We start from the raw sequence: 13,377 nt of genomic DNA, 5'->3' as shown, positions 1-13,377 counted from the left end.
TCAAATGCTCTGATACTGAAAATCTATAAATTTTAACATGTTATATATAAGAGTTCTTCTAGATTTGAAAGGAAGGGCCAAACATTGATGGGAGTGAACAAAACTCTGTTGGTCACTTGTAGAATTTGGATATGGCTAGTTTGACATTCTTATAAATACCACTAGTTGAATGCTACAAAGATCCGAAAAGTACAAGTAAGCTACAATTTCATCCTTATAAAACTTTTTAATTAAATAATATTAAGTTATTAAATAATTTAAAAGTTTTTAACAAGTTCGCACACCGAAAGCACAGTACAACTGATTAACAATGGTGAGCTCTGTATCCGGTGGCCACCCTATAGTGGCCAACCAAACCAAACTTAGCTCATACATGGAGACAAGCAACCTGGGAGGACACACTCAGAGATTAACAATGTACAAAGAGAGCCCCACATCAACCTTCGAAGTCGTTCTTCACCCACTGCCCATACTTGTTCTTCATCTTCTCATCCAGCGCCCTTGCCTTGACGTCTGCCATGGCTGCAGCATTTGCCATTGCCTCCTCCTGCACCCGAGCCATCCTTCGGCTCCTCTTCCTTGCAATCACCTCCCTTTCGGCCTCCACCTCCTCATACTCCTTCGCCCACCACCTCTGTATGATGCATGCTGAGACCAGCACTGCCGACTGCACCATGAACATCCCCAGTAGCATCCCTTCCTCTATTTTAATCAGCACCTGCTGCTCCCTCAGGCTCCTCGCTGAAGACAGCAACCGGAGGCTTGGGTCGGGCCGGAGAAAGAGCGAAAGGAAGCCCAGCGCCTGCCCTATGGAGGAAGAAAGGATGATGGAGATGTGGGTGACGAAACAAAGGTGGGTCAGTTGGGAGCAGAATCCCAGGAGGGAGGAGAGGAGGGTGGTGGCAGAGACTATGAACAGGGCCCAGCCAAAAGTAGTTGGGGGAAACCTTAAGAGGATGACGGGGGCAAAGGAGGCTGAGGAGATGAAGAAGAGGCAGAGATTTAGAGCTGAGAGGATGAGATGAGGGAGCGTGGAGGAGCTTCTAAGTTTGGTGGAGGAGGCCATCATTTTTTCAAATTGTTTTCGTTTCTCTGATGTTGGTGCTGGAGATCTGGAATTGTTTAAATAGAGTGGTATGTGACCGTTGGAGCCCTTAGCTAACGGCTAGGTTGGGAGGTGGAGCCCATAATTTTCATCCTCTTGCTTGCCTTTCTCCGTGTTCGAGGGTTATGATTGCTGTTAGCATCTTTTGTCCTCGTTATATCAAAAACATTTGAAAAAATTAGGCACCAACCGCTGTAATAAAAAAAGAATCAAGCAGGCCACCAAACTTTAGTTTGAGTGATTACTTAAGATGGGGATGAGGTTAGATTTTGCAGGGTGTCAACCCCTGTTTCGACCCCCATTGCTCATACGGGATCTGAGCTTCAGCTCGGTTTGGGGGGGATGGTGCAGAATAGGGGGATAGAAGACTCAGAACTCCTCCCCAGTCTTTGAAAGGAGGAAGCAAGCGGTGTTAGCAGATTTAATTCTTAGATTCCTACTCTGCTATCTGGCTTCTGCATTCAAAACAATGGTAAACTGGAACTTGAATTGCATCAGTATAACAGCAGTAACAATTTTTAAATCAATATATTTAATCTTTTTAAATCAATATTTTAGTGTGCACAGGTTTTAGTTCAACAAAGTGAGTTTATGATTACGACATTACTTTTCTAAGAGGATCCATCATTTTCCATCTTAACAACTGATACAGTCGTTTAAAACAGTCATTTCTTCGTTTCGCAAAATTAAGCCGGACCGGATTGTGCAGCACTTAGGTTAAATCAATTTAAAAAGAAAAATGAATATGAACGACTCTCTTTTCAGAAAGGGCTTTTTGGATGAATACCTTTCTAAATATTAAATTTTACATAAATATCCTTCCAAAATTGATATATACATATATATCCTCATAAAACACTTGTTTTGCTATTCTACCCTTTCTTATCCTTATTTTTGCATATATGCTAGCACCATCTAATGCCGTTAAAAAAATTAGCGGTTTCAAATTAAGATGACTAAAATACTTTTAATGGATAGATGTGCAATAAGAAACATTTATAAGGCGATTGTGATGGAGATAAAAAAGTAATTTTAAAATTTTATTTTATTTTTAATAAAAATAAGTATGGTTTCTATTAACGGTGTTAGAAGAATCGTTATATTAGGGGCATTTGTGCAAAAATAGTATTTTATGAGGGTGCAGAAATAAATATAAATTTGAAGAGGGTATTCATGCAAATTTGAGTATTTAGAAAGATATTCATGCAAAAAATCCTTTCAAAAAAAATAAAAATGTCCCAATCTTTTAAAACCCAATTGCAACTTTTTTCTAATATTTAAATTTTTTTTTGATTTCGATTTTGATTTCAATTTCAATTCCGACATCAATCCTAAACCAAATGCATCCTAAATGTAAGGGAAAACAATTGATTTGTTTGCTTTTTGAAAAAAATGAGACCCATGAGCCATCAGCCCTAATTTGCTGGCAACAATGGAGGCCCTTTTTAAAAGAAAACAAACTGGCGAATGGTACCAGTTCGGTTAATGGATGCAGCAATTATAGATCTTCATACAAATATAATAACGAACTAAAAATGCACCATGCAAAGCAAAAATGGCAAGTAGAGCGTAGATAGCAGGAAAACTACTCCCATAGTTTATATCAAATGATTGAATGATTCCAACCAACCAATTGTCAACAAGAAAGGTTATAGAATAACTTGTGCTCATTTATTTGACCATCGCATGCTTGCTTTGTTTTTTCAGCATTCCGGGGCTGAAACAAATTGCACCATCATCTTTTCGAAAAAGGAAAAGGCAAAAAAGATTACAACTCAACATGGGAGAACAATTAGATTAAGTGGCATTTTTAAAACTCTGAGAAATTGAAGGCTATCACCATCTCCTCCATTGCTCTCATTTTACGCACCTATGGACTACAGTAAAAAAAACTCCAGCCTCCATAAAGAAACAACTTGACACTCATGGCTCCCCAACTATAGAAAGCATCAGATGATTCTATACAACGAGCATTACTCATCGCGATTCCTGCTATGAGACTTGCAAGGCATGATAATTGCTAGAAAGAACAGTCTTTAGTTGAGATCAAAATATTATCATTTGCCCAACAATTACTGAACCAGACAACTAGACAAGTAGAGAGGAAGTGAGCCTTTATGTGATGTTGAGGTGAATGGTCATGGCACAGAAGAAGGTTACGTAATCTAAACAAATGGTGACAACGAGCCATTTGGAGTTAAAATTTGGGATAGTTTTGTCAGCAGAGAACACTAGTCAGTATTTATATTAAGAGTCTGAAGTCCCGAAACTTATTGCCATTTCAAGACAGGGACCTTTATGTATTTAAAACAGTAAACGTCACATTGACGTAAAACAATATAATCAGCGCGCGCGCGCGCGCGCACACAAAAAAAAAATCAACTGCAGAAATGGCTAAAAGAGGCAAATCACAGCAAGATCCAGTACAATGCAGTTGGAAGAGGAGGAAAACGAGAGGAGCAAAGAGAAAAAGGTTGATAGGATACTAGTTCTTACTAATTTATGCCTTGTAGGGGGTACTATTGTCATACGTGGTAGTTATCTTCTCTTCGTTACTATTATATTTTAAGTAGTGCCACCCCTCCTCTCACGTCCTAGATAGTAGTAAGATTGGTGTAACTACTCAGTTTTGATACTTGTTCTTGTTGATTTACTATGCGGACCTCTATTGTTATACATGACATCATCTACCTTTCAGTACTCTTATTTTCTAGATATACTACCATTCCATCACGTATTGAGTAGTGATAACTTCTAGTTAGCTACCTCTTGACTTCCACTCCATAAAAGACCTCTTCCTAGGCCGATAGCCCTCACTCTCCTCAGTTTATATCATGTTATTGGACCTACACCTTTAGTGTATTAGCCTTTAAATCATAGTTGTTGGTCTAGATATGGCGTAAACAAGCCCTTCACATCCCATCAGTCAACGACCAGGAGGATAATGAGATGTATCTGACACCCTACACATCAACCTATTTTTCGACTTGGAACTAATTCTACTTAGATGATTTAACGAAAAGCTAACGGAGATCTTGCAAACCCATCAATCACTTCATTTACTATGGAGGTTGATAAGTTCGCCTCTTAAGAAAGGTGAACTTGAGCGACAAATATGGACCATGGAGGATTTGGTAGAGGTGAGACTCAAACTTGAGCAGCAAATAGAAACCATGCAGAATCTGGTGATGGTAAGACCCATCGTCATGCTTGCCCCTTAGCCTATAGGTATGGTGGATGTAGTTGATTTGGAGGTGAAGGTACCTAATATAGCCGATGTCCTCTAGCTCTTTGATTTGGAGGAACATAGGCCATTACCTAGTTAGTGGGTTACTCCCTAGTATGTAGATTTAGCGTGCTGAAAAAGTGGTGGTACCCACTAGGGTGGCTATCCGTAACCTTCGGAATAGGGATAAGCTGCACGATAGGTGGATTGAGTTGCTGCCCTCCATCTGTCATCCAAAGGGGATGACTAGTTTTAATAGCAAGGAGCAAATGACATTTTTTTCTAAAAACCATCTGCAAACCGGAATGGTCATTACCTATCTTTAAAATTCTGAAGTGAGCACCTATTTCGGAAATTTAAAGATGGACATAAAATAAGAAGTGTGGATAACACAACATTGATAAGGCTAATACATCCACCGCCCATAGAGAGTAACTTATCCTTCCACGATGCAAGTCTTCTACTGCTTTTCTCAATCAAAGGCATCCAACATTGCTTTGGTAGCTTCTTGTGATACAGAGGTAGACCCAGGTAGTTGAGAGGCAAGCTTCCTTTATTACAGTTCATCATTATGGCAAAATCTGAAGCCCCGATCACATCCATATTGATGCAGATGACTGAGCTTTTTGTGGAAATTGATTTTGAATCCAGCGGCATTCTCAAAAGCAAGAAAAAGAGCTTTAACTACTAAAATACTCTTCTTTTTCCTCGTACAGAAGAGAAGGAAGTCATCAGCAAAGTGCAAACTTTTAACATTGTGGAAGCATGGTAAATCCCCAATACCTTCAATCAACCTAATGGACCCTGCCTGTTTTAATGACTTAGAAAGGACGTCCGTGACAAGGATGAAGAGGGTCGGGGAGAGAGTATCACCTTGTCTCAGTCCTTGCTTGCACTTGATCCACCTGCCAGGTACACCATTCACAAGCAGAGCATCCAAGACCAAGGAAAGGAGGGATTAAAAAAAAATAACCTACATCGGCAGGGAACCTCTATCAAGCATCAAGAAAACAGGAAGTCTCAATTGACCTTGTTGAAGACCTTCTCAAAGTCTAGCTTACAAAGTATTCCAGGATGCCTAGTTCCGTTGCAGTAAGACAGCTAAGAAACATGCACCATGAGAAATAATGAAAACATGCGCTTCTTTCCCTCTTTATTCTTTCATGACACCTTACCAAATCTAAGAAAAACAGAAGAATCTAAGGCTCTATTCATGAAAAAGAAAATGAAGAAATAAAAAATCCATGGCTATGCTGTATCTTTCTTCTTCCATTCCCTTTGTTTTATAGCTATTTTAAGGTTTTAAGCTATAAAGAGCAGCAACAAGATTTCTGCGTTCGCTTGATTTACTTTTCATAAGTACGAGGTTAAAATGGTAACGAGACAGAGGACTTTATTGGAGGTTGTTTATAACAAGAAAGATAAGACAAAGGATAGGATTAAACGATATGGTTCCAAAGACTGAAGTCTACTTTTTTAAAAAATACATCGGATTAAGAAAAAGGCATATACTGACAATTTTCACTCACCCAACAGCTTGTCATAAACAATCGTCTTACTCATATAGATAGATCCAAGACTTCGAGTCATCATTCATTGCCACCCACTCTTAAACATCACTGGACCAAGTAAATTATCTGTATGAATTGGCCAGGCTGATAGTTTCTATAGACTTGAGGATTACCTTGCCAAGATTCCTACTAACAATAATCAAGAAAATAGATAAAAAGCATAGCACGATGTTGTTCTAACTAGAACCATGTTATTGTCTCTATGTTTAGAATAACATGCAAGTTGGTGGCTACCTTCATCATGGTTGTCTTGATCCAACTGGTTGGAATAAAGAACCAAATGTGATCTAAGCCTTCACTTGACAGGTCACCCACTCTGTCCTTCCAACCTTTGAGCCACATCCCTGTGAGACCTCCTAGATCTCATCCTACATTATTGATAAGCTCTACTGAGTTTGGCATAGCCCAAATACTAGAGATAGTAGACAGAGGTTGTTTGACATAAGCTCTTCATCAACAAATTGATTGCGACGGTGAAGGTCTATGCCATAATTAACCTCCTGTCATTGACTTTTATGACTTTTATTCACCCTTTCCCAAACTTTGGAACATCGCCTCCCTTCTTATCTTGTCTCATCTACGTTCCTAGATAATTATTGGAATTGGAGTTTGTCATTTTCTGTTGCCCATGGCTTATAACTTGGAAACGTAGTAGGAACAAGGATTGAATCTATGGAATAAGTAAAGACATTTGCATGTAATAGACACCAAACAGACTTCCAAACAGCGTAACAATTAGCAACCCTTTAAACTTGGAAGGTAGTTTTTCATAGCAAAGACAACTTGTCTTCCAACCAGCCTTAGCTCAGCTCGTTGGGCACTTCACTCCCCTTGGAAGAGGTCAAAAGGTTCAAATGGTGTACCTACCCATTTATTTCGAAAAAATGAAAAAAAAAGGTTAAGTTCGTTTTGTATTTTATGCTGTAATGCTTATTTCTGTCGTCTACTTCTGCCTGCATCTAAAAATCATTTTTTAAGCTTATTTTGTATTTTATGTTGTAATGCTTATTTCTGTCATCTACTTCAGCCTGCATCTAAATCTACTTTCCTGAGGCTGACAAAAAAAAGAGAAGAGATTTATCCCAAGCGTGAGCACACACGGCAAATTCTCTACGAGATAGAACTAACAGGAAAAAGAAAAAACAAAAATTGGATTGCTGCAGAGATTTCAGCACTGAATTATATGTGCTAGTGTCTATCAAAAATACATGATCATAATCTTATCTTTGTATCTTTTTGTGCTATTCCTGAGTCACTATTCCTTTCTCGACATCGAAACTAGCAACCTTGACCGTAGTATAGATTGAGATGACATGTTTATATGCAACAAAGATGGAAGAAAATGGTAGGAAGAGCTATCTGCAAATGCATTGAAAGCTAGGAAGAGAGGGTATGGTTAAATCTTGGGCGTATATCAAACAAAGATTCATTTATAGTTTATTCTATTTCTTGTTGGGAGGTGAAGATCCAATATAACATGCATGCTGATTTTAAATATTAAATTTAATACACTTGCTCTAACTAAGGACAATGTTTCGACAAAATGGAAAACAATTCATAAAGCCGTCTAAATAGTAGGGATATTGTTTGTTGGCTATGCTTATAGTTATAGGTGGCCTTACTCCACAGTTAAGACGCCAAAGATCCATCCAAAGTTCACTGTTCATTCAGATGCGGTGATAACCCTACACATAAAAAGAAAAACACTGAAAATATCAGTGGCTTCCAAAGCTTGATGATACATGGTGCCCACAAGGACTTGTAGTGTGTCTAAGATTCATTCACAGTTTCATTACAATGTGTTCTCGCTAACCACCAAAATCAAAATCAACTACGTTTGTTGCTTAAAACTGAGGGAAATCTTGCAGCATGCAACTTCGCACTTAGCCAACCAGAACATTATACATACATGCACAGCATCTGCCTAAAGACAGATGTCGATATTCTATAGGTCAAATCTGTGGCATCTACAAGATATTCAATCCAAAACCAATAGATCACTATCCTACAACCTCATACGTCTTATGTTGTCATTAGGATCCCAATTATTCACATTTATAATGCAGAGCGGAACAAGTATTGCATACCAACTAACAACCAACAGCCATCACTCTCACCCCCAAGTAAACATGCAGGAAAGTACAAAAAGGCACAGTCCGACCTCCAATCACAACACCAACCACAGCCATAAAATATATCAATCCCACCGCCCGTCCTACGACTCCTACCGTCTCCTCCCTATTGCTTAAGCCTCCAATCACAGAACAAACCAAAATTACCAACAACGCATTCCCAATGTGTTCATCCCCCTTTCCCACTCCCTCTTAAGTCTTAATCCAATCCCCTCAAGTTTCTCACCCTCCTTGAGCAAAAAATACTCTCCCTCTCCCTCTCCCTCTCCCTGTCTCTCATATATTCCTGTTGTCTTGCCATTCTGATACCCAAGTCTTCTTTATAAATGAACATCCAAAGCAGGACCATACTTTTTCCCTATCCCAAATAATTTTGAAGTCTATAAAGTCAAATCCCTGAACCTCCTTCCACCTCTCCCAACTCCTAAAGCTAATATCCTGTTCCCCTTGATCCGTTCCCACTTTCTGAACTCAAAGAGCCCTTTGAAAGCGTAAACTTTCATTTTGTGTAATCTCTCTCTCTCTCAAAACACTCTCAAGCCTAATAGCTTGAAGCCTAAACCTGCTTTCGTATCATATTAGTCTCTCTAGATCACCATGATCTTTGAGGAGGGACCAGACTTCAACCTCACAACCCACGACCACAACCTCCTAGATTGGTCGGAGGACTCCATCTCCTACATCCCTTCCTTCCTCGATGACCCCTACACCCTCCCCGATGCCATTGCCGGCTGCGAATGCTGGCCTCAGGACCAAGAAGAAGCCAACCTCATCCACAGTCCCCCGTCCACCACCCCCGTAGTCGCCCCTCCCACCACTAGCCCTCCATCGCTCCCCCAACCTGAATTCTCCAAGAAACGGAAGCTACCCACCAGTTCAACCACCCTCGACAAGGCGGCAGCTCACCAGAACCGGAGGAGGACGGTCGCTGACTCTGGCGACGAGGACGATGGGGTGTCTGAGGAAGACGGCGAGATCACCAGGAAGCAGGGGAATGGGAGGAAGGGAGAGAGGAAGGGGAATGGAGGGAATTCCGGCAGTGGGAATAAGGAGGTGAGATGGGCCGAGCATTTGCTTAACCCCTGCGCCACCGCCATCGAGGCGGCCAACCTCTCGAGGGTCTACCATTTATTATACGTTCTCCAGGAGCTCGCCTGCACCTCCGGCGATGCCAACCACCGCCTTGCCGCTTACGGCCTACGCGCCCTCACCCGCCACCTCTCCTCCGCCGGGATCGCGGCGGCGGCGGCGGGCGTCCCCGGCCAGGGAGGTGGCCCAGCTGACGATTCCCCGTCCTTCGCTTCGACGGAGCCGAAGCTCTTCCGGTCGGCTCTCATCAAGTTCCACGAGGTCAGCCCCTGGTTCGCGCTCCCCAACTCCCTCGCCAACGCATCCATCCTCCAAGCCGTAACCCTAGATTCTTCCAACCAGCGGCCGCGGCCCCTCCACGTGGTGGACGTCGGCGTCTCCCACGGGATTCAGTGGCCAACACTCCTCGATGCGCTGAGTCGCCGCCCAGGCGGCGCCCCCGCCCTCGTCCGCATCACCGTCGCCGGCGCCGCCGCCCCGCCTGGGCCCTTCTCGGCGGCGCCGCCGGGGTACGACTTCTCCTCCCACCTCCTCCGCTACGCCAATTCCATCGACCTCAACCTCCGGATCGACCGCGCCGACACCCTCGCGCCACGTTCCCTGTCTCTCGCCCGCCGCGAGACCCTGGTGGTCTGCGCCCAGTTCCGGGTGGGCCACGGCGGGCCGGAAGACCGGACAGCGTTCCTCCGGTCGGTGAGGGAACTAAACCCCGACCTAGTGGTGCTGGGCGAGGTCGACGGCGCCGGCGAGAGCGATGACAGATTCCCGGCGGAGTTCGGAAGGAGGGCGGAGTTGTTGTGGAAGTTCCTGGACTCGACGAGCGCGGCGTTCAAGGGGAGGGACTGCGCGGAGCGGCGGGTGGTGGAAGGGGAGGCGGCGAGGGTTTTGGAGTGGGGGGCGGCGGCGGCAGAGGGGTGTGAGAGGTGGCGGGAGAGGATGGTCGGGCTAGGGTTCCGGGAGGAACGGTTCGGGGAGGAGGCGGTGGAGGCGGGGCGGGCGCTGCTGAGGAAGTACGACGGCAACTGGGAGACGAGGATGGCGGGGGCAGCAGTGGGGCTCGGGTGGAAGGGCCAGCGCGTCTCCTTCTGTTCCCTGTGGAAGCCCCACACCAGAAGCCAGTGAGAGGAGGCTTCCGTGTAACGCCGTAACGGCCGTGATGGGGCTCCTCGAGTTTTCACATGATCCACGGCATCACTGCCGTCCGCTCGGTGGCTCTTGGTCATGTGATATGACGCCGGCGAAGAGGAGAACTGAATCTAATCTCCGTGTAGTACGCGATTAGTAGGATGTAAGTTTGCCTTTCTGGGGGAGGTAACTACAATCAGCTTTGGTGGAAGCGCAGTGTGATGACTGATGAGTAACATCAAGCCATATTAGCATAGATTGTCAGTGTGATGCGTGCAAGAGAATGTTATCACATGATCCGCGACATCGCTGCCATCCACTCGGTGTCGTCTTTCTTGCGTGTGAGATGACACTGGCGAAGAGGAGACCTGAATCTGATCTACCTTTGTGTGGTACAAAGATAAATAAAAAAATAAAAATCTTAGTTTTGCATATCTAGAGTAGCATTTAATACAAACCGTATGAGGCTTTGATCGATAAACTTTTTTTTCTATCATATTAGCAGTATAAAAAAAAATAATGCTTTTTAGAAAATTAGTGAAGCAAAAGAATTGGGCTCCATTTCTGTTGAGGACTAGCGTCGAACTGCATCTATTACTTGACCTTTAGGATTTAGGGTCCTAGTAGGGCGGACTAGACTTTTTTATGACAATCCAATGATGGTAGCATTACCTCTAGCCTACTGCTGCCGGAACAAGTAAATGAATCACTAAGCTACTCTCAAGCCACCTTGGACCTTAGATAGATGGTTATTTATAATTGTCTAGTATTTATGCGCCAACTCATTCCTATAATAAGAGCTAAAATTAGTTGCAAGCCTTACAGGTTGAGTTATTAATTACACTAGTAATCGATGCTATTGCTCGGCCTGGTGAATTTGATACCTTAATATCGTGGAGAAGTTTGAAGGTTTGAACCTATGACCTAACCTTGGAATCCTGAATTTATGTGACTCAGGCGAGAGTTCCTTTGTGATCTAACCTTGCTAAAAAGATGGAAGAAACATAAATCCTGAATGCTTTCTATAAGAAAGTATAAATAAAGTAAGAAACTCTAGCAACATGCATAACAGAATAAGGAGAGAAAGGCTTATTAATTGAGGATGCACACTATCTCTAGATAAAGATTTGTTCCCATAAGGTGAACTGATTGCTTGGTATTTTTTTTTTCAATATACATACAATGATCCTTCCCACGAACTGTGCACGCAATAGGTGGTACTCGAATTTGAACAATGTTGCAGTAATCATCTAGACTATAGCGGTAGAGAGATAGGGAAGAGAGATGGCTCAGAAATACTTAAAACTCATTTTGGAGACAACTATATTAGTCAAATCGGGCTTCTAAAGCCATTCCTTGATTTTAACTAGTCACATAAGTGACAAACCCAAAATGGAACAAGTGACTAGTTAACTGAACAAATCAAATCATATTGGTGAAAAATAGAAAAAAATGAATTCTATATTTATCTTGTACATAGTGCCAAAATACATAATTCTAAGTGGTGGGTATTTCACAACCTTTTATGAGTTATAAAAAGCATGATTTCATGGGGGAGAATGATACAATTTCAGATTTTTTAATTTATTTTGAAGGAAATTTAAATTTATGTTGGAAATTTGTCTTAGTGGACTTTTGGGAGAAGAAGTCTACTATCACAAAATCACAATAAATCAGCACTCATATACTATTGTAATATAAATGCTTCTCATAGTCATCAGTAAGAATTTAGCTGTCAAAATGGCCGATTCCATGATGGTGAAATTGGACTATAGTCGTGCACACCAGCGAGTGGTCGATACAAATTGGTAATTCTGAATGATATAATGAAAGTGAGTTAGATGTGCGTCCATGAATCAATGTTTATTACTTTATCATATGATATCAGACCAAGGCTTGAACTACATGGAAATTAGAAAGTTAAATATGTAGAATTAAGACTTGGATCCAACAACATTGTTGATCTAAAGTCAGATACTATATATATTCTAGAAATATGTCCATTTTTGATGAGAATATTTCAGTGATGTGCCATATTCCCTTAAAACAGGCAAATTGCATATATACTTAGTCATTCCACTCAAAAGAAAAACAAGAATGAACCTTTGGAATAATGATTCAGGGAGGCATATCGATACCTATTCTACTTTTTCTTAAATTACTAACTCACGATGCGCAAGTAAATAGAACTGCTTTTCTCTCATGCTAGCTTCCAGGGCTTGGTCAAAGAGACAGGATGGTTTTATCACCAAGGATAAGAATAAGATTCGTAGAATAACTTTTAACAATTCATTTGAAAATAAACAGGATCATAGGATCCATGACTTCCCAAATTATAGAATTTAGTCTAATTTTTTTGATGTTTCATTAATAGATTGTACATATATACTATAAAGATATTGAAGCAGTTTAGGTAATAAAATATGAAAATAAAAAGACAAACAATAGTCTGTATCCATGATTTCCCAAATGATGAAACTTAGTCTAATTTCTATAAGAATTGGTTTACTTATTGTGGTAAAGATATTTGAAGCACTTCTATGGGTAGTTTGAGTTGCATTTTCATAAAGGGATGGCGTGGTTGGGGGTGGTTCTATATACACCCCCCCTATTGCTCAGGACACCCCCCAAAAATTAAAAAAAAATTAAATACTCTCTACACCCCCCCCATTTGCTAAGGACACCCCTAAAAAATTAAAAATTCCTAAATTACCCCCCACCCTCCCCACCCCCTCACCTAAATTGCTCTCTACACCCCCCAAACCCCCCCCCACCCCGCTCTTCCCCTCCAAAACACCTCGCCAACGCCCAAAACCCCCCCGTTCACCCTTCTCCCTCTCGTCGCCGGCATTCTCCCGATCTCCGACCACCTCGCCGGCTTCTCCCGAAATTTTTTTTTTCACGGTTCGTGCTCCGTTCGGCACTGGATTGCCGAACAAAAGGCTTCTGTTCGGTTGAGGGTTGCCGAACAGAAGCCTTCTGTTCGGCACTGTTCAGCCGAACAGAAGCCTTTTGTTCGGCGATCCAGTGCCGAACGGAGCACGAACCGTGAAAAAAAAAAATTTCGGAAGAAGCCGGCGAGGTGGTTCCGGGAGAAGCCGGCGAGGTGGTCGGAGATCGGGAGAATGC

At 42.3% G+C, this 13,377-nt stretch overlaps 2 protein-coding genes across 2 annotated transcripts; one reads left to right on the top strand and one right to left on the bottom strand.

Moving 5' to 3' along the window:
* Positions 1 to 132: 132 nt before the first annotated feature.
* On the bottom strand, positions 133 to 1,107 carry LOC103716289. Its single transcript, XM_008804229.4, has one exon. It carries the CDS (start codon positions 1,067 to 1,069, stop codon positions 437 to 439), a length of 633 nt encoding a protein of 210 aa, XP_008802451.1. The 5' UTR covers positions 1,070 to 1,107; the 3' UTR covers positions 133 to 436.
* Positions 1,108 to 7,385: 6,278 nt separating this feature from the next.
* Positions 7,386 to 10,680, top strand: LOC103716290 (protein NODULATION SIGNALING PATHWAY 1-like). The gene has a single exon (XM_008804230.4). The coding sequence runs from the start codon at positions 8,632 to 8,634 to the stop codon at positions 10,243 to 10,245; it is 1,614 nt and encodes a 537-aa protein (XP_008802452.1). The 5' UTR covers positions 7,386 to 8,631; the 3' UTR covers positions 10,246 to 10,680.
* Positions 10,681 to 13,377: the final 2,697 nt, after the last annotated feature.

Source organism: Phoenix dactylifera, chromosome 15, assembly GCF_009389715.1.
Source record: "Phoenix dactylifera cultivar Barhee BC4 chromosome 15, palm_55x_up_171113_PBpolish2nd_filt_p, whole genome shotgun sequence".
Taxonomy (NCBI): domain Eukaryota; kingdom Viridiplantae; phylum Streptophyta; class Magnoliopsida; order Arecales; family Arecaceae; genus Phoenix; species Phoenix dactylifera.
This window is presented reverse-complemented; position numbering and strand designations above follow the sequence as displayed.